This window comes from Anabas testudineus, chromosome 9 (genome assembly GCF_900324465.2).
Source record: "Anabas testudineus chromosome 9, fAnaTes1.2, whole genome shotgun sequence".
NCBI classification, from domain to species: Eukaryota; Metazoa; Chordata; class Actinopteri; order Anabantiformes; family Anabantidae; genus Anabas; species Anabas testudineus.
The window spans coordinates 5,792,093-5,815,116 of NC_046618.1; the positions used below are offsets into that span (position 1 = coordinate 5,792,093).

The 23,024-nt window shown below is 41.6% G+C and overlaps 2 protein-coding genes across 2 annotated transcripts; one reads left to right on the forward strand and one right to left on the reverse strand.

Moving 5' to 3' along the window:
- Positions 1-666: 666 nt before the first annotated feature.
- On the forward strand, positions 667-7,334 carry ggt5a (gamma-glutamyltransferase 5a). Its single transcript, XM_026344159.1, has 12 exons — positions 667-833; positions 1,261-1,388; positions 1,483-1,578; positions 2,882-3,068; positions 3,179-3,339; positions 3,554-3,700; positions 3,996-4,126; positions 5,106-5,290; positions 5,440-5,531; positions 6,390-6,496; positions 6,641-6,751; positions 6,849-7,334. The coding sequence occupies exons 1-12, from the start codon at positions 667-669 to the stop codon at positions 6,993-6,995; spliced, it is 1,659 nt and encodes a 552-aa protein (XP_026199944.1). The 3' UTR covers positions 6,996-7,334.
- A 1,066-nt stretch (positions 7,335-8,400) lies between these two features.
- On the reverse strand, positions 8,401-22,978 carry lrrc75ba (leucine rich repeat containing 75Ba). Its single transcript, XM_026342408.1, has 4 exons — positions 21,562-22,978; positions 18,666-18,794; positions 17,840-17,952; positions 8,401-10,692 (listed from the first exon to the last, which is right to left on the reverse strand). Exons 1-4 carry the CDS (start codon positions 21,841-21,843, stop codon positions 10,086-10,088), a joined length of 1,131 nt encoding a protein of 376 aa, XP_026198193.1. The 5' UTR covers positions 21,844-22,978; the 3' UTR covers positions 8,401-10,085.
- Positions 22,979-23,024: the final 46 nt, after the last annotated feature.

Genomic DNA, 23,024 nt, shown 5'->3' on the forward strand with positions numbered 1-23,024 from the left:
GACCCGGGGCCCCAACACTACAGTGTGCAGCTGGACACTTGACCTGGGGCGTGAACAGCTTAATAACAAATCATGAAAGAACACACAGTGTGTGCTCATGTGGCAGCTCTCTAGCTTCACACCTTCAAAAGCTTTCTTTGTTTATTAAGATAAACCACACATTATTTTTAGCTATTTGTGGAAGTCCTTCTAAATCCCTAAGTGTCAGTGCGCTTGATGTGCGGGTATGAATAGAAACTTTTTAATTCTTTATAAACGTGCTTAACTTGAATAAATATACTTTTATTGTAAGACGGGAGAAGCAGGGACACTGGCCTATCATTAGAAGGTACATGTCTGTCAAATGAATCCAGCAAAGACATAACACAATGCTCCAGTGCTGGTTCCAAACTCTGATGTTATCCATGTATCACATTTCTTGTTCAGTGTGGTGTGTTTGCACCTTGGGTATGTTTTGAAGTGAAACCCGTTCATGCGTGGCTCACTGTACAACTTTCTTTCTCTAACACTACTGGAAGTAGTGGAGGAGGTGGAGCCACTCTCTCGCACGCCCCTCCTGATGGGGCTCCCGGCCTGGCGGCGAGTGAAGCAGTGAAGTTGTAATAATTCTGAGGAAGTGAAAGTGACATACGCAGCATCTCTAACCCTCTCCCTCTGTGATCAGCTATGGCGAGGTCAAAGGCGAGGGTGTACACTTGTTGCGCCCTGACTCTGCTCCTCGTGGTTGCTGTGATTGTGTGTATTGCTGTTTTTGCCAGGCGCAAGTGTCCAGCTGGTACTTTCTTACATGCTGCAGTGGCGGCAGACTCTGGGAAATGTTCAGAGGTTGCACGGTGAGTGGTATTTGTCTTTTTTCTTAAGGATACATAAACATTTTTATTTGTCCTGGACAAATGTCCACAGTGTGGTCAGGAATTACGCACACATTACGCACAGATACAGGCGCTCTCTTTCATAGGCAAACGGTTGCGCTTAAACCGTTTTTGGGCTCAACCTCACCCTGAAACCCTTAAATACATGTTTAAATTGTATTTATTTCTGTGTTTGTTATTGCAATACTGTGGTGATTCTGTCTTTACACTTACCAAACGAAAACACATCATAGGCTAATGTATAAAGACTCCCTTCTGATTCCCTTCGTGGAACCAAATTCAACAGAAGGGAACGGACACATGATACATAACATTAGGCGCTGTACACATTATTATAGCTGAAATAACTTAGATTGCCGTGTGTGGTGACGTGCTTGAACTCTTTCAGGGACATCCTTCAAAGAGGGGGCTCAGCGGTAGATGGCGCCATTGCTGCGCTGCTGTGCACCTCCGTCATTAACCCACAGAGCATGGGCATTGGCGGGGGGGCCATGTTCACAGTGATGGACAGCTCTGGTAATATTAAGTCATTTCGCTTTTGCTACAGCAGAGCTAACCCCTGTCCCGCTGAGGAGACAAAGTTAACTGATAACATGTCCTCTTCTCAAAGGGAACGTGAAAATCATTAACTCCAGAGAGACGGTGCCCAGGAAGTTTAACTCTGACCTGCTGAAGTCTTGTCCCAGCACCTTCAGAGTGATTCCAGGTACTGCTCTGAAAGATCAGATTACTCAAAAGATTCAGTAGCAATTGTTTCCTGATTGTTGTTGTATGAAGCCTTCCTGTTTTTCCTGCTCTGTCTTTTGTGTTACTTGTCAAGAAGTGATAAGTTCCTACTTCCTTCTATACTGAGAAATTTGCAGTGGTTGAACGTGACCAAGTACATTTAAACGAATTAAGTACAACTTCTATACTTATATAATAATTTGAGGTATTGAAGCTCATATTATACCTGAGTAATTATATCATGCCACTTCCTACTTACACTTTCCCCACATTTAATAACTAGTTACTTTACAACTTAAAATCTTTTCTCATAAGTGAGGTCAAAGGTTATTAAACAATACGTCCTTGTCAATATAGTCAACACTAAGTAGGACTGAAGTGACTGGTATTTTCCAGTCTTTAAAGAAAATAACTTAAAAAAAAAAACTACTTTGATTTTTACAACATTTGTTTAATGAAAAATACGAATAGACTATTTCAAAGTTTCAGCTTCTTGAACATGAAGGTTTATTACTTTTTTCATCAATCGTTAAATTGTTAAAAATAATTTCAGTTTGCACTGGGAAGGTTTCACTGTGTTTTCACCAACAGTAACCCTTAGTGTGTTTACTTTGAATACTTTAACTACATTTTCTTGATTATTCTTACATACTGTTACCGGCACTATAATCACTTTGAAATGCAGACTTTCACAGTGTGGTATTATAGTATTATTTACTTATGTAAAAGATCTGAATACTTCCTCCAGCGCTGGTTATTTTATTATGGTTCAGTTTTGGAAAACTTTCAGCTGAATGTACAAAGTTGTTCTGTCTTCGAATGCAAAACTCCAAGAGAGATTCTATGTCATGCTTTATTTACATGCAACACAGGAACTAACTGTAAGCTCTGAGCTGAGACCACACACAGCAGTCCTTATAGCTATTAACCCTGCTGCAGTATGTACTTGTACAAGTAAGCCGAGTTTCTATAGTATATTATTAGCAGTAAAGTAAACAAAGCTCATTGGAAACATGACAAGTGAACTTCTTATATAAACCATCCTGTGTACACACTTAAATTCCCACATCCAGACAAACCAAACAACTTAATAATGCAATATGCTCCCAGAGGGGATTTAAAAGAAGCTATGTAAAAGAAGTTATTGATGCATTAATGTACAAAAAAGCTGCTGAGGTAGAGGTAATATTTACTACTTTATGTACAGTTTGGTTTAATACCTTACAATAAAAGATTAAATATAATCCTCCACCACTGATCTATTAATTCGTCTTTTCATTCAGGTAGCCAGTGGATTGGAGTCCCAGGGGAAATTCGAGGTTATGAACAGGCACACAGACTTTATGGGAAGTTGCCGTGGGCCACCCTCTTCCAGCCGACCATCCAGATGGCGAGAGAAGGGTTCCCTTTGCCTCAAGTCCAAGGTCGATACATCTCGTTCATTGATACAAACAACACCCAGTCACTACGGTACAAGAGGCACCCCTAGATACATTACCCAAAGACAACACTGACAAGCAAAACAAGATAAAATGTCATCTATTGTGTGCTTGCTTTCTCTCATCGTGTTTGTCTTTCAGGAAGTTATATACAGATAAAAATGGAAACCTGCTGAAGACAGGTGACATAGTAAAGTTTGAGAAACTGGCTGATACACTTGAGATGATTGCAAATCACGGCGCCGACGCCTTCTACACTGGGACAATTGCAGAGAATTTAGTCCGTGACATACAGGAGGCAGGTATTGTCAGATGGGTCCCATCACGTTCTCTTTTCCAGCCATTTTCTGTCTCTGCTTGGCACAATAATCCAGTTACAAATGAACAAATCAATTGGGTCTGTAAAGCACTGCGGCCATCACTCACAGAGTCCAGTGAGCTGCCTGTATCCATTAAAAGGCTTGATTATGTTCTGTTTGGCTTAGCAGAACTATTTGTTCAAATGTTTTCGCTCAGGAGGAACACTCACGATGCAGGACTTGGCATCATATAGAGTTACAGTGACTGATGCGTGGGCTGTTCCTTTGGGAGAGTACCAGATGTACATACCCCCACCCCCTGCAGGAGGCATCATCCTCAGTCTCATCCTTAACATCATGGAAGGTTTGTGCTGTACACAGAGCGCAGAGCTACTCATCTACACTCTCAAATCACAGGATGTGTTTGCCATATTGCTATTTCCATGTGTTAAACAGTAAATTCCTATCTGGTGGTTGTGTTACAGACTGTATGAGTCATATTTGTGAATACTGAAGCCAAATCCAAACACATGCTGGTCAGGTGGAGTGACTGAGAGTGTCTGTGTTTCATGCTAGGACAGGGACAAGATGGAGCTTCAGAAGCAGAATAAAATAGGAATTGAAAAGAAAAAAGACTGAACAAATGTTTGTGTTTACAGGATATCACTTGAACTCAGCATCTTTGACAGATGAACAGAAGACTCTGGCTTATCATCGCTATATTGAAGCTTTTAAGTTTGCCAATGGATTAAAGAAACACATACGGGATCCAGAGTTTGGCTCTGAAAAAGTACGTTTCAACAGGAGGCCCCTGAGAAGTACATACATTTACACAATCACAATATTACTGAATATGTCAGTGTCAAAGGTTTAGTTATTATTATTATTACAGTGGTGGAAACAACATGTAGAGTCCTTATTTGAGTAGAGATTTCACAGTGCACAAACACTCAGATAAAGCTTTCAATGTTTAAATACTATTTTGCAGAATAGCTCTATTGGTGAAACTGATTGTAACTAGCTTTTAGGATATTATAATCTATAAAAATACATTAGATTAGTTTTATTCATCATATGTTTTATGTGAAAAATCTGCAAGGTATCGAGCACTCAGTAGAGTAAAAATTACAATATCTTCATCTGAAATGTAGTAGAGTATTACTACATGAGTAAAAGTACTTTATTACTTTCCACCATTAGTAAAACAGTCTCCTAACTAGTCTGTGTTCAGCCAATCAGACCCAGTGAAATACAGGTTTTTCACCCACGTTACACTGAGTTAACTGACTTTCATCTCACTGTCAGTCAGTGTCAACAGTGCTCATGAATAAAATGAGCTGCCACACTTGGCTGGCACACGTTCTTGTGATGTTATGTTGACGCAGGCACCATGTGTACAATGCATTAGGTCGGGTGAAGTGGGGGGAGGCACAGGAGTTGAAACCTGTTGAGCCTGTTGAGTACAAGCAACTTTGAATTATGTTACAGGTTAGACCAGGTACATACAGAGGCATACAGATAGACGTTTCTAGCCATCGATATATTCTACATCTAGATCTATCTAGGTGAACTTTTCACACCGATTGTTCCTTCATTTCCATATGTGTCTGGTTATTCTAAAAAAAGAAAGACACAAATGAGAGTTTAGGACAAAGATGTAGACGTAGTACGAAAAATAGGAAACTGAAATATGATCTTGAAGCAACATTTCAAATTTGTGTTTTAGTGATGTAATGTCTTTTTTTATTAATTCACTGCACTTTTCACAGATGGCAAAGAAATTCATAGAGGACAGCTTTGCCGAACACATACGGAGCTTGATCAGCAGCGACAGGACTCATGATCCCCAGTATTACAACATCACCCCGTATCTGGACACCATGGGCACCTCGCATGTGTCTGTGCTGGCTGAGGATGGATCTGCCGTGTCTGTCACCAGCACCATCAACCACATGTCAGTCTCTGAAGAGTGTTGCCTCACCGTGAGAAATCATCAACCAAATATTACTGTCGGTTTCAAAGTGGAGGATACAGAAGATTTAACAGACTGTCAGAATGTCACTCAATCAAATACCGATCTAACGCACTGTTTTTTCTTCACAGATTTGGCTCCAAGCTGTTGTCTCCGAGCACCGGAGTCATCCTCAATGACCAGCTGTATGACTTCTGCGGTAGAGTCGAAAACATATTTTCTGGTAACTGAGCTGCAGGATTTCCTGCTTTCATTTAACACTTGACAAAAACAAGTAATGCAGGTATTGGTTTTCATATTCTTAGAAAAAATACTGTTCCTAGTTTAACCAGGATTGGAGGAGGAGGAGATGCAGGAGGGAATAGACCAATTGACAGTATGGATTTTTCATGGTGTCAGAGACTTTAGACACTAGTTACTTTATGAGACAGTTAATTTAAACCAACTTAATATTTCATAACTTGTATACAGCTTCTCTAAGCCTTATTTTAATCTTTGTTTTAACCTGTATCAAAGATGTCGCCCTTCATACTGTTAGAGCTGATGCAGTCCCTTTGGTTCTCTAGCTCCCTAGCTGCAAAATATGGATTGATTGTATTATTATTGTTAAATGTAGTGTTTATGCATTATGTTGAAATCCAAAACAATTCTATTTGGATGTTTGTTATTGGAGTTTTATAAGTTATTCAAACTATTCTTTACTAGTATAATCTGAATGTAGGATAACATACTTTATGAATAGCAAGTTCAATATGAAACATTTCCATTTTTTGGTAGCAAAGCTTTGTAGCGAGTTCTATATTTTGTAACCTTCATAAAATGTTCAAGTCCAATTACTGTCAAAATGAAGTATAAGGGGTAGGATCTGTAACAATGAGGAAGTCAGCTAATCTCAGCCAAAGACAAGGTTAAGCTTACTTTGAACAAAAGCACGTGTCAGGACTTAATAAATGCCCTTCACCCTCTGATGCATGCTTGTGATTCCTGGCACTCAAATCATTTTCTTCTTGTTCTTCTTGCATTGATAAGTCTGAATTGTACCCATCTGTCCTGTCAGCCAAGGCTTTTGTTATGTTTGCAGGGGAGCAACCTCCCTCCTCCATGGCCCCCGCTGTGCTGAAGTCTCCGTCAAAGATGCTGGTGATTGGAGCGTCTGGTGGGAGTATGATCACGACTGGGATCACTTCGGTACGCGTCCGTGGCAATCGCACTAAGGGCCATTAAGATAAATTGCCCCGGTCTAATGCCCGTCACTGTTGTGTTTGTCTTCGGTGCCCGTAATCCTTTCTGTAATCATCACTTTCCTATTATTGCTCTGTTTGTCTCTTCTAGACACTCATGAACCACCTGTGGTTTGGAAAGAGCCTGAAGGAGGCGATTGCTGCGCCAGTCGTTTTTGTTGACTCTCAAAGTGCACTGAAGTTTGAACCCAACTTTGATAAGGTAACACATTCAGAAAACATAGTTAGTCAAGCAAAACATCATGTTTTTTTTTTGTTTGTGTGGTTCATCTGAGTGTCCATTCGTCTTTTTACTTCAGAATGTAATAGAGGCTCTTAAAGCATTGGGGCACAAACATGGAAATGGCAAAAATTTCTACAACGTGGTCAACGCCGTTAAGAAGGAGGACGGCTGTATCTGTGCCGTGTCTGATGCCAGGAAACAGGGTGAAGCAGCTGGTTATTGAGACCAATAGTCGGTGACGTGGGTATACATGATGGCCTAACGGTTACTGAGACCTTCCTGCTGCTACAAAAGCAGCAAAGGTTGTTACTTGTCCTACTGGACAATCATAAAACACTGAATACTTCTTGAAACATTCACAGATACATGCAGCAATCAAACACTTGGTCTCTGGACAGAGCTGTTAATATCTGAGGAATACAGAGAGTCACCTTTACCATGTAAGGTGTTTATCTAATATACTGGGTATGATTTTCAGTGTCCAAATGAAATATGTTGACATACTATAATGAATACTATATGAAATGTGAAATATTACTTGAATAAATGTTATTAAAACACATGGATGTCCAAACCCATACCATTCTTAAATTGTATTTACAACATAAAGATAATTGGATTTCACTGTAAAGGCTTTTAGCAGAGGAAGAAGAGAAGAGTTATCTTCATAAATGGCTACAAATGCACGTTATATATTCTAAATGAAAAGAAAAAAGAAATCTACATAAATAAATAAATATAGTCGGCCAGTGCCTTAACCCTGGATCGATTGAAATCTACTCTGTAAATCCAATCCGCTGTGCAGTAATGTATTCTCAACAATCTACGTGACTTGTCTTTACTGTTTTTCATAAACACTTTTTCCTTTTTGTGCGTGAACATGCAGCAGCTGGAGCAGGATAATCAGATCAAAAAGCGAGTCATAACACGCAGGAGAGCATTTTCCTGATAAAAAGTTTTTCAACAAATACGACACAATGCCTGCATCTGTTCAAGCATCTACATAAGATATACTCTCAGTTGACCCAGTAAATGGAAAATTTTAGTTGTTAGTTCACTTCAGGTTCAGCAGATATAAATGAATCCTGAAAGGAAAAGGTTACATAATAACTTCCTGGTGATTTCTAGGTTGGCCTCCGTTGCCCTGTCACGTGATATTTAGACCTTGGGGGGTGTGACAGTCACACTGTGCCCTGACCTTATAGGAGCCACCTGTTGCAAATGCCACATTACCATGTCTGGCAGCGGGAACAAAAGGTTGCCAGGAGGGGATCATGGGTAGGGCCTCATGCGATGACCACCCTGGCAAACGGCAGCAGTACAGGCGTTTCCCTGACAGTACCCAGCAGCACAGATGATCTGCTGGCTCAGAAACAATTAGTGCGCTAAAACAACCAATTCCAAACAGCCCAGCCTGAGCTGCTTTTTTTTTCTTATGTTGCCCCATTTGCAGACTAATCTGTAGAAATAAATCCTCTGTTTCTTTTCGCAGCTGCAGGTTCTGCTTGTGGCCCAGATGGGGCAATAGTTCAACAGTACTCTTTTTATTCTGGAGATCTTCACAAAAAAAAAAAATAAATAAAAATAACAAACAAATCCAGGCATCACTTCTCAGTTTGGATTGATTCTTTTATTGGCAGTCAGTGTTCGGCATGAGACAAATACACACAAGCCACAAAGAGGTTGACATTGACACACAAAACATAAACTACAAACCCAGTGGACGGTACTCGCTATCACTCAGATTAACTGGACATAGATGTCTGCTCTGATCGCAAAACACATCGAGTGAACTAGTTTCTGCTTTGTAGTATAATCCCATCAGCTGTTTATTGTAGCAGTTTACAGCAGGAGGTCACTGCTCTGTTTCATAGTCATTATTAGTTAGAATTACAGAGTCAGACAAAAGACCAAACACAAAAGCAATAACACAAATAATTACAGCAATTAGACAGTTTACTCTTGCAAACACATATAACACACATTTAAACATTTATTATATATAACATGATTTTAATGATCTCTCTAACAATCGTGAGCAATTTGGTCACCATTTCACCTTAAGGAGGTATGGCTGCTTTCAGCTTCGGCTTTATAAATGTTTCAACTTATGAACAGTGTACACACAATATATGCTATGGAGAAACCGAAATGCAAAAAGAATGGCGCCTTAAAGTGCATTGCAGTGTTTCGGTCAGTCTAATTTATTTATGTGCTACTGGAGAAAGGCTATAAACCAATAGATAACAGTCATGGTTGTGTCTCATGACAAACACAGGGCCAGAGATTTTCAGTAAATGGAAATGACAACATGTATCTGTAGAGAAAATGGCAGTGGAAAGGGCAGTTTGGGCACAGCTCAGGCTTAGTGGTCCATATTAATAGTTACCTACAGTGTAATAACTGAAACTGTGGCGATGACTACAACAGCACAACAATGATTACAAAGAGGTGAATATCAGCATTTATCAGCCAGGTACAAAATCAATCAATGACAGCTTTCCATTGTTGAGTCCTACCTGTTGTCTTCTAAGATTGCTTTGTTCACCAACCGTGCACCAAAATAGCCTGTGGATACACAACAGAGCCATGTTTTGTGTCCTCATTTACATCTACACACGAGCTGCGTGGGTATTCACAAGTAGACATTTGGAAAGGGGGGGAAAAATGCAAAAAGTCTTGACCTAGCAGTTTTGCCGGCGTCACGTGACGGGTCGTCGGCTGTATAGTCTGTTGAACTTGTGTCATAGCTTTTGTTGAGAGATTAACAGAGAACACACAATGTGGAGCTAGGCCCTGCCTGCCAGAGATAGTCTCAGTCCTGGTAGAGAACCCAGAGGGACCCACTTTTTCTAAACTAACTCGAGTTCCACTTCAGCTACCGCCGGGATGCTGCTCCTCCATCCAGCCAACTGATCTAAATCTCCTTGGGATTGGCTCTTCAGCTGCCACTATCACACACACAGAGAGATAGAGAGGAAGAGAGAGAGACAGAGAGAGAGCACTGGTTTGTTAACTCTTCCAGCCCCCCTCCAATGAAACCGCACCTTGTTCCGAAGAGCACCATCCACCAACACAGTAAGTCCGCCGATGTGACTGCCACTATATTGCGTGGGTTAACTTAGAGATGGTTAGGAATAGCTTGGTAGCTGTGTCAGGACGAGAAGTTCACGTTGTGGGCACTGGTCTCCCTCGTGCCTTGGAGGGGTGACTGGGCTCGTGGTGTGAGGGCGAGAGGGCGGAGGAAGTAACGGAGTGCTGTGGGACGACTTTTCAACCACAGTTCAAAGAGCCTCAGAGAGAAAACACCACATCACCTCTCACAGTAGTGAAGGGTGAAGTCTTTGGAGAGCTGCTTCTCCCCTAAACCCCACGGTTCGAGCTCAAATTTGTTCCCCACGTCATCCTCGTCATCTTCTGCCTCTTCCTCCTCCTCCTCTTCTTCCTCGTAGTGGCTGGGCTCCTCTATGGAAGTTTCCAGGTGGTAGCTGTAGGGCTGACCCTCTGTGTACTCGTAGATGGTTGGTAGACTGCTCTTCAGGCTACAGCGACGGCGCAACGCCACTAGTAGTGGCTGAGGCATGGTGAAAATATCCACGTTGTTGCCCAGGTCGATCCAGGCCAGGCTGGAGAACTTCTTGGGGTCTTTGAGCATCTCGGTAAGGTCTTTGAGGATAGCCAGAGTGAGGCGGTTACCGTTCAGAGCCAGGGTGCTGAGTTTGGGCAATGAGGCGAGAAGAGGCAGGAGAAACCTCAGGTTCTCATCCTGGAGTTCGGTGAAGCTGATGTCAACAGCTACTACACTGTCCCTGTTGTTTTGGAGGTAGAAAGCGACTTGACGCACATCACGTGTGGACAGAGGGATGCCAGACAAATCCACAGTGTCACTGGACAGCTTTTTCTGTAGGGTTGTCTTGAGGCTGTTGGAGAACATGAAGATAAAGTGAGACAGTGAGATTACTTTGATAGTTCTTTGACATTAAATCACACATCTATTTAAGCTTTTAAAGGTGAATGGTTCTGTGAATGATTCTGCGATCTATGACTTGGCAACAAGGCACTGGTTTTATGTTGTGTTTCCTGTGTTGTATAAAAGAGGGGGTATCTGGGCCGGCTTGGAGCGGAAGGCTGACACAGAGACTCCAGCATGGGGATTTACTAGTGTAAACAGAAGTGCCAAAACATCAGAGCGAGCCAGCAGCTTGAGCTTAAAGCTCTGAGGGCTTGGAGCATAGTACTCCTTATAGCACAGAACCAGAATGGGTTACTGCTTAAAAGATGATGCATTTTAGAAAAAGATTAGACTGGAACAGAAGATGCCTGGCTTCTATATTTTTATTTTTTAGTCAGATAGCTAGCAAGATGTTTGTAAAACCTGGTGCCAGATTCCAGTGAAATATAGGCCATGAAACACCAGGATAGTTTTACATTGCTAAACAGGGAAATTCTTACACAGTTCTCACAAACTACAGCAATTTTGATTTAAATATTATCTTTCACGCATGATTATCTGTAGCGCACTCAATAGGGGTACAAAACATACGCATATGCTTATGCACCAATTGAACAATGTCCAAAATGTGTTAATATATTTTGACTTTATGACTGACTTTATGTAATTAAAACTCAGAGGATCATCAGTTAAAAAATGGTGAGACACAGTAACTTTACACATGAACCCTTTCATGCATAGTGGTCACTACAGTGGACAGCTATTTCTTTTTTTGTAACTCCATGAAAAATAGGTTCATAAAAAAATAAAATTGCATTGTTTTTTTCATGCCTAGAGAGGAATAAAAACCCTCCGTTTCAAATTCTGATGCTAATCCTGATCCTAATGTGGTACCACATTTGTTTCCACAGAAAAGCTTTGGCACAGCCTCTGTGGCAATGTAGCAAAGAGTGTAGTAAAGAAAACAATAATACCTATTGATAAACCAACATTCAAACATATAGAGTACAAACAATTTAGTCACACAAGACATAAAAACTGTGTGTTAGTATCAGGGATGTGACTGTGGTTTGTCCAGTTAACTGATAAATGATGCAGCAACATGTGCATGACTGCATCTGTTCACCAGTTCCCTAAAAACATTTTCACATTATAGTTTTGTGCTCTCGCGAAGGGGGACTGGATATGCTCTTTCCTACATAAACAGATTCCTGCAGTAGCATCTAAATTAATGTATGATGTAAATGTGAGGTGATATCATTAATTAATGATCCAAAACAGAGAGTGATTTGAATTGTTTGTTATTGTGAGCATTAGCTTTTTACCCTGCTCAATGCAGATTAATGCTTTGGCCACTTCCTACATGTACTTAAATACTGTATTGTGGTAATTTGTAACAATATAATTACTGACTTTCTCTTTCTCTCTTGTTTGTTTCAGTGATGTAAACAGCTTGTTCACAACCTTGTCATTTTATAATTACATTTAATAAGAACTTAACAGGCGTGAGTCTGATCGGGACTGAGGAAGCAAGTGTGGGGCAGCTCCCCCCCCCTTCGTCCCCTATGGCTCCTCCACTGCAGTAATAATACTTTAACTTAAGTAGAAGATCTCAGTCCTTCTCCCACCACTGATGTTTGGACATTTTAAAACAAGTTACTCAAAGCAGCAAAACTAAATGCACAAAACATAAAATCTACTCTTGTGAGTTGTCAGCAGTTGCTTCATTGTTTCTATTGTACAGTGCTGAGGTGCAGTTTTTACTGAACAGCTGCCAACCTGTTATTGTAAAGATGACTTTCAGAGTCATCATTATTGGACAGAATATTATCTTTGTGTAACTTTAGTTTATAACTTTATTGTTGTTTATAACTTATTTTCCTCTGGGGGAACTATCAGCTATTGTACCAGCTATAGTATCTGGCAGCAGCACTGGTCCTTGCACTAAGTTGATGCCTTGCTGCTAACTTAACTAACACTGTGACTGAGTATTTTGACTGAGTGATCCAGGATAGTGTCCCCTCCTGCGTGAGTGTGACTTTCATTACTCCCATTGTACTAGATGCTATCACTGCATGTTTTGCACACCACAGTTGTTTCACATACATATATGGTTTCACATAGTGGCCTCTGACATGTTTTTGACTTATGGAAAAGTGCCTGGTTGCTAGAAGATGATATGTGATTATCTGCTGACGGAAGATGTGCATAAGAGGCACCTTTAGGGACAATATCACACACCTCTCACAGTGTATGTGAGAGGATTATTGTGGATAGTTGTGGATAATGTCTTAAAGGCCCTTTATATTTAAGTCTGTTTCTAGAACATAATAATAAACTAATTTCTTTTATAATTAATTTATTAGGGATGGGAAAAACTGATAGAGCATCTGATCTGAATGAGTATGTGAGTCTCTCTGTCTGTTCTGTATGCTGCTGTCAGCTGTCACCCTTCCAAGCAGAGTGCATGTCACAGATAGGTAAAAGTCCCCCATCTCTCCAAGTACCTGTGAGACCCCTTAGTCTAAATAAGACACAAAGCACCTACAAATGAAGCTGTCATATTGTGGGCTTTCAATTTGTGTCTATTTTTGGCAATATGACTATCTCTTAAGGTTTGGGGTTTTTAAAACAGTTTTGAACGTCTCTGAGGTCGTTTTGCATCATTTAAATGGAGCTGCATGGCTTAAAAATAAGAAATACTGACAACCTAACTCTGAAAGACTGTAGCTCAGGTATCACCTGATCTTTTTGGGGTTCAGAATCTTTGTATATGATTCAGAGTCCCTTATTGTAAGGCTTTTTAAAGGCTAATGTGTAATAGAAGAATGATTTGAATCCGAACATGAATTATATGCTCTTACTTTGTTTTGCAGCATTAGCTGTTTCTTTGCTTTACTTTTTTTGCAGTTGAAATTATTGGCGTATTACACAGGCCCTTGCTCTTTTGTTTCCAGTCAGTCCCATTGACCAGTGCCCATTTGCCTCCCCCCAGGATTCAGTGTGTTTAACTTGGGCTGTTACAGAAGTGGCCTGTAACGCTGATTCAGTGTCAGAGTGAATTACAGCATCTTCCGGCTCCCACTGACTTACTGTGAAGTGCACAGTAGCACCTGTCACTTGTGATGCTTTATGAAGTGTTTTTTCTTTTTTCTCTTTGGTCAAACTGAAAATGAATGTGCTCTTTGCAGCATATACCAGTTCTTTAAGGCAGGTGATACTTGATGAGCAGAAACATTTGTATTAATTGCGAAAACTCAAAAAAAGAAGCATAAAACCCACTGGTGAAGCCAGGCTAAAAGGAAGTTTAATCAGCTTTTGAGTACAGAATCTATGAGATAATGACGTTTGTCAAGGCTGCTTTATCTTCATCAAAGTCTTGTAAAGGCACAGTCCTTCCCCTCTCTATTGTCTGGCCCTGGCAGCCTTTTGTATGACAGAAAACTCATCTTCACCAGAGGCACAAAAGTCCTAATGGCTGTAGCCTGGCAGAGGCTCCCCTGCAGGTGTGAATGGGTTTTGATCACACAACTCCCTCCTTTTCAGACAGATTCATCCCTTTGAGCTCAGCAAGTACAAAAAATGGATGTCTGAGTCTTTCATCCTTCCTTGAGATTAGTCTGACTAGAAAACAGGAGTGTCTCAGATAACATTGAGAAGACTGCTTTTTGTTGTCTTAACCTCCTCGACAAAGCAGAGAGCAAGGCTCTGTTTAAGTGGCAGTTTATATGTAAGTAATTAAAATAGATGTAAAAAAAAATGGTGCAGAGGTGTGATATTCCAGACTGAATCAAATCACATTCAACACGTGTAGATGTCCAAAGCAGCAACCAGAGAAAATAATCCCTTCCTGCACAAACACTTAATGGAAGTCAGGAATAACACACATGCCATTAATAATTTAGTAATAGCGCTTATCGAACTATATTCACAATCAAGTAATCTAGTAAATATCCATTACATAATTAAGTCATTGTTCAAATTTACTTAGTATAATCAATCTGTCTATTAAGCACTCCCTCTTTTACACTGAGGAAGCAGAGTGCATCTCTTGTTTGCATGTGTGGCTCATCGCTCTCTCTGTGTGTCAGTGATTTAATATAATGAGGCGGCATTTGAATTCATTCAGTGTAAATCTAATCACTCTTATCATTTATTAGCATAAATATTCATATCTGGAGGGTAAGCCCATGCTTACTGAGATGAGCTGAAGTGTGAGTTTAAATAATAAAGAAAACAGTACTTTCTGAAACTGTAGCATTGCATTTGGTTTTCTACTATTCGTACACATGTCTCTTTAAACTAGAACCATACGAAATAAAGGTGAATACAATACATATTACCCATTTTGAGAACATGCTAAATAAATGAAAGAGTGTTCGATGAAGATAAGATCACTGCAGCACCATCTGACTGGTAGTTTTGGTTATTTAGGTGACAAAAAAAATATTATGAGGTCAAGTAAGGCTGAAGGAACAGGAACAAAGTGATGTGAAAATTGAAGCGAAAAAATACCACAAAAGTGTTGCCAATTTTTACACTCACATGAAATTACCCCTTAAGGAGGGAGCGCCTGTGCACCATTTCTCGGTCACTGCCTCCATCTAGCCTGTTGTCAAGGTTTTAATTAAATAAAAAAAAAAAAAAACCCTTTCTAGCTAAACCCAAATAAACTAGTTAGATAGATTAACAGGATTAGTGAGATTTAGACATTCATTCAGTGTGGCATTTCAGTCAGAAATGTGTGTACAGTATTTAGAGCGACTGGTGTGCAGTGCTAATGCTGGATAATGAAGGGATGAACAACCCGGTGGCATTAAAAAGGACTGAGCTGCTTCTGTTTCCTCTGAGTACAGAGAAACCTCCCAGTGGAGAGACTGCTGCTGCATTTTTGGACAGATGAGATCAGTTCAGTTTGCCTGCAGTTAAAGGGAGGTGTAATCCGCTCTGAAATGAGATTTGTGACATACTTATTTTAATGTGGACAATTAAATCCCTTATGCTGATTCAACATTTTGAGAAAGATGCTTGATTGCTTTTTGCAGAGTTAGATGAGAAGATCAATACGGCTTACATGCCTGTGTATTGAGAATGGAGGAAACAGCTGGTTTGACTTTGACCAAAGTTGAATAAAATCCACCTACTCATCTAAAGTCCATAAATACATACAAATACATTTCCTATATAAACAGGTAGCAGGAACACATCTCAAATTCAACTGTTACTAAGAATGACGCCTTGATAATGGAATTGATGCACAGGAATGGACATCAGAGCACTGGAAATCTGTGCTTCAGTTTGATGTCTGTGCTTTAGTTCAGTCAGCATATGTGAAAACTCTTTGAGAACTGTTGGGGCAGCTTTCCAGGTGAAGCAGGCACAAAATAACAATAAAAACTTGTATAGTCGCAATCAACAAATGTAATAAAGATGCACTACCTACAGTAATGAGTAGGTTACATTTGCATACATTTACATTGTATGATTAGTCCTTCTCCACTAAACCACGGAGCAAGCAGAGAGCGTGCTATATTTCCATGTGTGGCTCATCAGTCTCTGTATTAACAAGTGGGCGGATAATAACACCTGTAAAAATCCAACTGTATTTCAATCTCAAAGATTTTCCAGGCATTCCCTGTCTACACTACACTGTCTGTGTGCAGGACACGGCTACAGTATAAATATTAAGATAGAAAAAGTGCCGGTTCTTCTGAAGTTTTTTTTATTAAAGCACCTACATGTTATAATTAACCTGTTTTAAGACTCCATGCTAAGCTGAGCTAACAGTCTGCTGGGCACACGTTCACAGTATCAATGTTCTCATCTCATCTAACATTTGACAAAAAGGCGAATATGTGCATTTCCTGAAGTGTTTCTTTGACACAAACAGCATCTGAACCTTCACGACCTCACAGGACCACGATACAACACAATGCGCTACAACCTGAGCCGAGCTGCTTTCTTTAGTAACAATAAATGGAGAACCAACTTTGCGCTCCATGGATTCTGAAATTATAACATAGCTGCTTTTGTAAAAAGTGATAGGGTAGAAAATGTATTTTCAGAAATTGAGTTTGTGAGGTGAGTTTCCTTCTCACAGTCAGCAGCAGACTGGCTGCATCTCATCTCTTTGCAGCTTTGACAGGTGTTTGTTCATGAACACGACGGCATGCAAAGCTGTCAGAGCTCGCAGCATCTGCTGTATTAATATTCTGTTTTAGGGTGGATTTTTGTTTTAATGATTCATGCTTCTCCTGCTGTCTCAGCCACTGTCAGACCATCTCTCTCTCTCTGCAGGTTTTTGAAGCCAACAATATGACTAAGTAAAAAAAATAAAAAAGCCCCTTTAGCAATGGGAACTTAGCAATCCGGTGTATCTGCACTTTTTCAGAGATGTTGTCAGTGTCAGTTAAATCCTGTGTCTTTCTTCTTCTGGGTTGAATTAAACATCCACGAGCACAACAAAGCTCCACTTGTGCAGCTCGACAGGGCAGCGTCTGCTTCTGCCAGATCCCTGTGAATACCTCTTCGCTTTTTCCTCCGATTCTGTGTGTTGATACCTCTGACTGACTCACATTAAACTGGCCTCATCTGCTATTATTTTCATCTCCAGCAAATGAATGCATTATTTGAAGCATCTAGCCAGCTGCATAATAAGCAATTAACTGAAAAGGAATTATGATAGCCTGTTTGTGAATAGGATTACCACACAAAAAACCTATTTGTACACAAGCTAATTCTCTATTCATCATCTGCACATCAAAAGCTACTCGTTCTTTCATCAAAATGAGGACAGTTATATTTTTAAAATATCCCTCCCAGCTCCTCTTCAGCAAACAGATGGACAAATATGTTGCTGTGCCACTTTTGAAGAGAGAAAGGCCAGTAGCAACACACATCAACCGCACAGACCTGAGCACTTAAAAAGAAGGATGATTGACAACTGTGGTTACCATGGATTTCCCATCGGGTCAGCCAGTGGCCAGCTCTGTCCTAGTTCAATGTCAGCTACAAAGATGGAAAGCTCTACAGTTCGACATGGAGCCCAGCCCTGTTCTCTGTTGTGCAGAGCTGCAGATTTATTACAGACTGGACGTCTGGACAGAAGGGCTTACCAGGCCTGGGATTTCCGTCTGGACATGCTCTGCCGCAACCACTTTGAGTGCGGGGTCAGGTGGTAGATCAGCTGTCTGCAAATCTTATCCGAAGACTTTATGGTGTCTGCATCCTGTTGAGCAGAGCAGAAAGTGCATTTGTAATGGCACATGGAACGAAGAACCTAACAGCAGTGATGCAGCATCTTTCAGTAACAGATTCTCTACTTGTGTACGCAAGAAAAAACAATCTTTATAATTCAAAATAGGCTTTAAATCCTTAAAAACCGTTCCCCCTCGTCTTCTAACTGTAACACCTTTCACCTGAACATAAAAAAAGGATGTTATTATTCATGATGCCTTGAGCTAATCCTGAACAAAACACAATTTTGCAGTGTGCATCGTAGGGAGGGAAACACAGGAAGTACACAGGAGAGAGCCGAGTTTCAACACAGCTGCCGGTCAATTCGCTTCATTAACCATGTTGTAGCTGCTGGTGCTTGCCTACGCTGCCTACATAATAATTTTGCTGACATTTACTCCAGCTTTATGAGTTTTCAGGTATGAGATTTCAAGATCAAGAACAAAAGAACAACCTGCACCGAGCAGCTCATCAAAACTACACATGTGTCTGCAGCATTTCGTTCCACCTCTGTGGAAATGGAAGTCAATGACTCAGAGAGGATTTTCACTGATCTTGAAATCTCATTACTTACCAAAAGGGAACCATCAGGGGAATTGTTTTAGGAGAAGGCTTTCTGTTGCAGCATACTAACAATAATAACTTTTCTGGACACTACTGTATGTGTACGGTTGTTATGGAGAGGAGAACGAAGCAAAAGCCCACCTTCTTAGGACACTGCATCTCTCGAGCCAGGCTGAGCAGCAGCTCGTGTGAGATCGGGTCCACAAGATTGAGGAAAGCGGCGTTTTTGTACAAGATGTCGTTGAGTGAGGTGCCTTCCAATCCCAGATCCTACAAAAAAACAAAAACAAAACACACACACAGACACACAGAAAAAGAAAGACAGGAATCACAATCACAGCAAGATGAAGTTGTAAACAACATCTAAATATAATTATGACTAAACAGTGTGACTCTGGACTCGAGAAACTAAAAAACAAAGCATTAGGGATTGGAATTTGGCCTCTGCAATGTGACTCGAAATGGAAGGATAAAAGAAGCATTTTGCTTTAAAATATTCATAAAAGAGACAGGAGCTTTTTCATCTACAGTAGAAAAGTGAATTCTAGGGGGAGTCGCAGGGAACGCTGTATTTGGGCATATATTATCACACCTCCACTGCAGAAAGCAACAGTGCATATCCGGACACGGCACAGCACAGACTGTTGGCACAAACAAGACCACTCCTGACACTGCCTGATCCTTGGATCCAGTTTTATATATTTTATGGTAATTTTTCTACCACTTTAAGATTTACGCATGCCCCATCCATGCTCACTCCAAACCCTCAGAGGAAAACAAACAAAAAAATAAGTTTAATCCCCAAGCTGCATGTCATCTCTATGTATCTCCCTCACTTCAATTAAAGTATTTTCCCTGGTTTATCATATTTAACCTCATAGAAACACAGCAGTGGCCCTTAAGAATGATTTTGAGTTAATGTGATTTACAAATTTGTGCAGCACACAAACACATGTCCACAGCGGTCAAAACAGACAGCTGTCCTGCTGGATCACTCCTAAATATGACAAATCCAGAAGCATCTGCAGTAAAGGCAAATCAAACCAACTAAAAAAAAAAAAAAAAAGAGGATGATTTCAGGTGACCTTCTGACTGTGATGGGACAAGCAACAGTCAGCAGTGCAGCTGTGTGTACTGAACTGGACATTCTGCCTTCATCAACACGTCCATCCTCAAGGTCCTAATGAGGCAAACCGTGATGACAAGCACTTATGCAGCCCATGCAACTTTAATGAGAGAAGGAAGCCTCACAGACAAACACTACGCACACACTGGTGCGTGCACATATTTCTTAATTCTCTCCAACACAATCGGCATTGATTGTAATAGACAGTTTGAGTGGGAGGCTGGCAGCTCCACATTACTGGCTCCCCTTTTAACAAGGGCAACAGTAAACACAGACTCAGCCCAAGGCACGGGAGAAGCTGCTTATGGCCTTCTGAGGAAACAGGTATAAAAATATCTCCCGTCTGAATTCAGACACTATCAATTGTCATGTGTAAGCGCGGCGTGAAGCCATGAATCTTTCCCCTATCTGCAGCAACGCTCAGATCTTCTTCATATCGGGAGCCGAGCTCACTGTTACACACCAATTAACTGTGCCGCGAACTCCTTTTAAATTCAGAGAACAGATTCGCTCAGATATCTGGCTTGCAATGCTGCAAGTAAAGATAAAGTTGGGCTTGTTTAATAAAAGTGGAACTCATTTAGTGGAAGCGAGCCCATGTCCCCTGTGATGTGGCTGTCATGGAGCCTGGGCTAGCCAGTTTATCTCCTCGGCTTGATTAAGGAGGTTCCACTCTCTTGTGTCAAGGCTTCAGAGTAATTAATGCCAGATTGGCCGACAGCTAAAAGACAGAGGAGGGCCCGAGGGCAAGCAAACAAATGAGATCACTAATCTTCAATACACCTACGTATTGCTTTACGCGTTTTAATGCTACATATTCCACAGCAGGAGAGGAAAGGGCTTTGAAAATTGTCACTTACTTAAGATCCAACATCAGTCTAGAGGAGCTGGAAGTTATGTTATGAAATCTAGGTCACAACTATAATACCTACTCGTAACTATGTCCCATTGGAAAACTGCATCAAGAGAAACTGTCACAGTAAAAACACGTAATCTATGAAAATCACCAAAAACAAGACAATGTTTAACAACGAGGACACTACTAAGGCCCCGGAGTTTCATTTCTGTGACCTTCTATCTCAAAGTAAGAGTTACTAATGCCTTTTGGAGAAAAATAATGTTTTGTATTGTGGAACATTAGACTCCAGGGCTTACATTGTTACTGTTGGAGCACAGGCTATCACACACACACCACACACACACACACAGAGTTGGAACTGCCTCAAGAGAGGTGAGACTGGTCACAGTGGATGGATGCGAGGACAGATGTAGTGAGGGAGGTGGAGCTGGGATGCAGCTTTGTTTATGTGTCACTCTTCCAAAGACAATGAAATAGGGCTAATGCAATGACACGTGCATTTGACCGATTTCTCATTTGGTGCCAGCTGTCCTCTTAAATCAAATGTCAGCACAGAGTGTGTTTACCCACAGTGAGCGTGCACACTGTGGTGAGTCACATGCTGTCTGCCACTCTAGCAGTGTGTCACAGGTACACTGCTCTGTGAGTGGCCTACTTTCCAAAATCAAAGTGGTCAAAGCAGGAAAACAAAGAATGCAGAGTCACCCTAAAGGGGGGCGGAGAGAAGAGAGAGGTGGGAGGGGTCAGAGGTCATCGTACAGACCAGAGCCTACAGGATGGCAACGAGGCACCAGTGCAAAGGGAGAACACATCACATCACAACATATTCACACACACACACACACACACACACATGAGCAGCTCATATGTTGCTGTGAGATATGTTGGGATTTGGTCGCATCTGCATCAAAGACGCGTCCCAGCCGCTGCGCACATGTGTGTAAACAGCTGTGACCTTACCGTGCACAGGCCGGGCTGTGAGGCTGTGTGGCTGTGAGGCTGTGAGGCTGTGTGGCTGTGAGGCTGTGAGGCTGAGAGCTCTTCCTACTCACCTTCCTCAGCAGTTTGAGCACGTCGGTCGCCTGCTCTATCCTGCGGTCACGGAGCAGCTTCTGTATCTCTTTGATCCACGCCACTCGCCTCACGTACGGGCTGTGGTTGGTCTTCCGCAGCATCCCAGGCAGCTTGTCTGATTTCAGCATCAGTGCGAACAGAAAATCCCCGCCACCCCGACTGCCCCTGTCGCCCTCTCCAGTACTGTCTAAGAGCTTGCGTCGCTTTTTGGAGAAATTCTCATTGTCCAGGCTGCTCTGCCTGCTCAGTCTGGAACCCATGTTAGATTTGATTTCTGCAGGTGCACATCAGACAATAAAATCAAAAGGACAAACCCATGATTAGCCCCAGTTGTTCTCTCAGCAGACTCGGAGGGTAGAAAACAGCGCCGTGATGTCTGGCGCTGCTGCGTCGCTGCCTCGCTGTCAGCAGGTCTGTGCACAACCCCAGTTTCCCCCGACAGTCTAATATATCACCATTATATGATGCGCCCGTCACAGATTAGTGTTTTGATCCCTTTCTCCCACCGCCTGGCGCGAATGGAGAGGATGCTCCGGCTGCTTCATCCTCCAGCCGTCTCTGCGTTACGCTGCTGTTTGGGTTTGTGCAACGTGGAGCGTCCGACCAATCCCAGCATCTGGTGCCCGCTGAGCGTCTCTCCTGAGCAAACCATTTGAGCTGTCCCTTTAGTTTTTAATGTCGCAGGCAACAATGTGGCCGATGTGATAAATCAGGCAGAAGTTTTCCACATTTACAAGTGTTTGTTGTTTTCAGTCTCCAGGGATGAACAGTCCGAGGGAGGGGTTCAGCTGTATCTTTAAAGCTGGGAGTCCTTCTGATTAAAAATCTGTGCCGGCTCCATAAAAACTTTATTTCCTTTTGACAGTCGTGTTGTCAGTCTGCCAGGCAGGAGCTGTCAAACTCTGTTTACATCTGTCTCAGCTCCACAGCTTTGTCAGCTATCGAGGCACAGCCATGTCCCAGTGTACACTCCTGTCACATGAGGATCTTGTACTGGGACCCACTGGCGTCAGTGATAGGGGACCCAGGGGTGCATTGAGCCACATCAGAGACAGTTCCCAATTAAGATGCACAGCACCTTCAACGCCTGTCCTACAGGAAATTAAATATCCCAGTAATGATACATGTAGCTTTTCACAGAGTGCTCCGGATTTGCTGTTATCAAATGGAGATTTGTGTTGTATGTCCCATCACTGTGGGTTTAAGGACTTTGATCCTGTATTGACCTCATTTGTTGGTATGATTTACAGTTGTTTACCGCTCTCTCATAACCATTCCCCGTGGCTGCTTTGTACTCTCACAAGAATCAGCCTGCTGCACATTTTCCTAGAGATCGTAATTGTGACTGACTGCTGGCCTTAATTTAATGTATCATCCTCATGTTACTAATTTGCTTTGGCGGTGTTTTGCCTCTCCAGGCAATGCTGATGAAATAATTCAT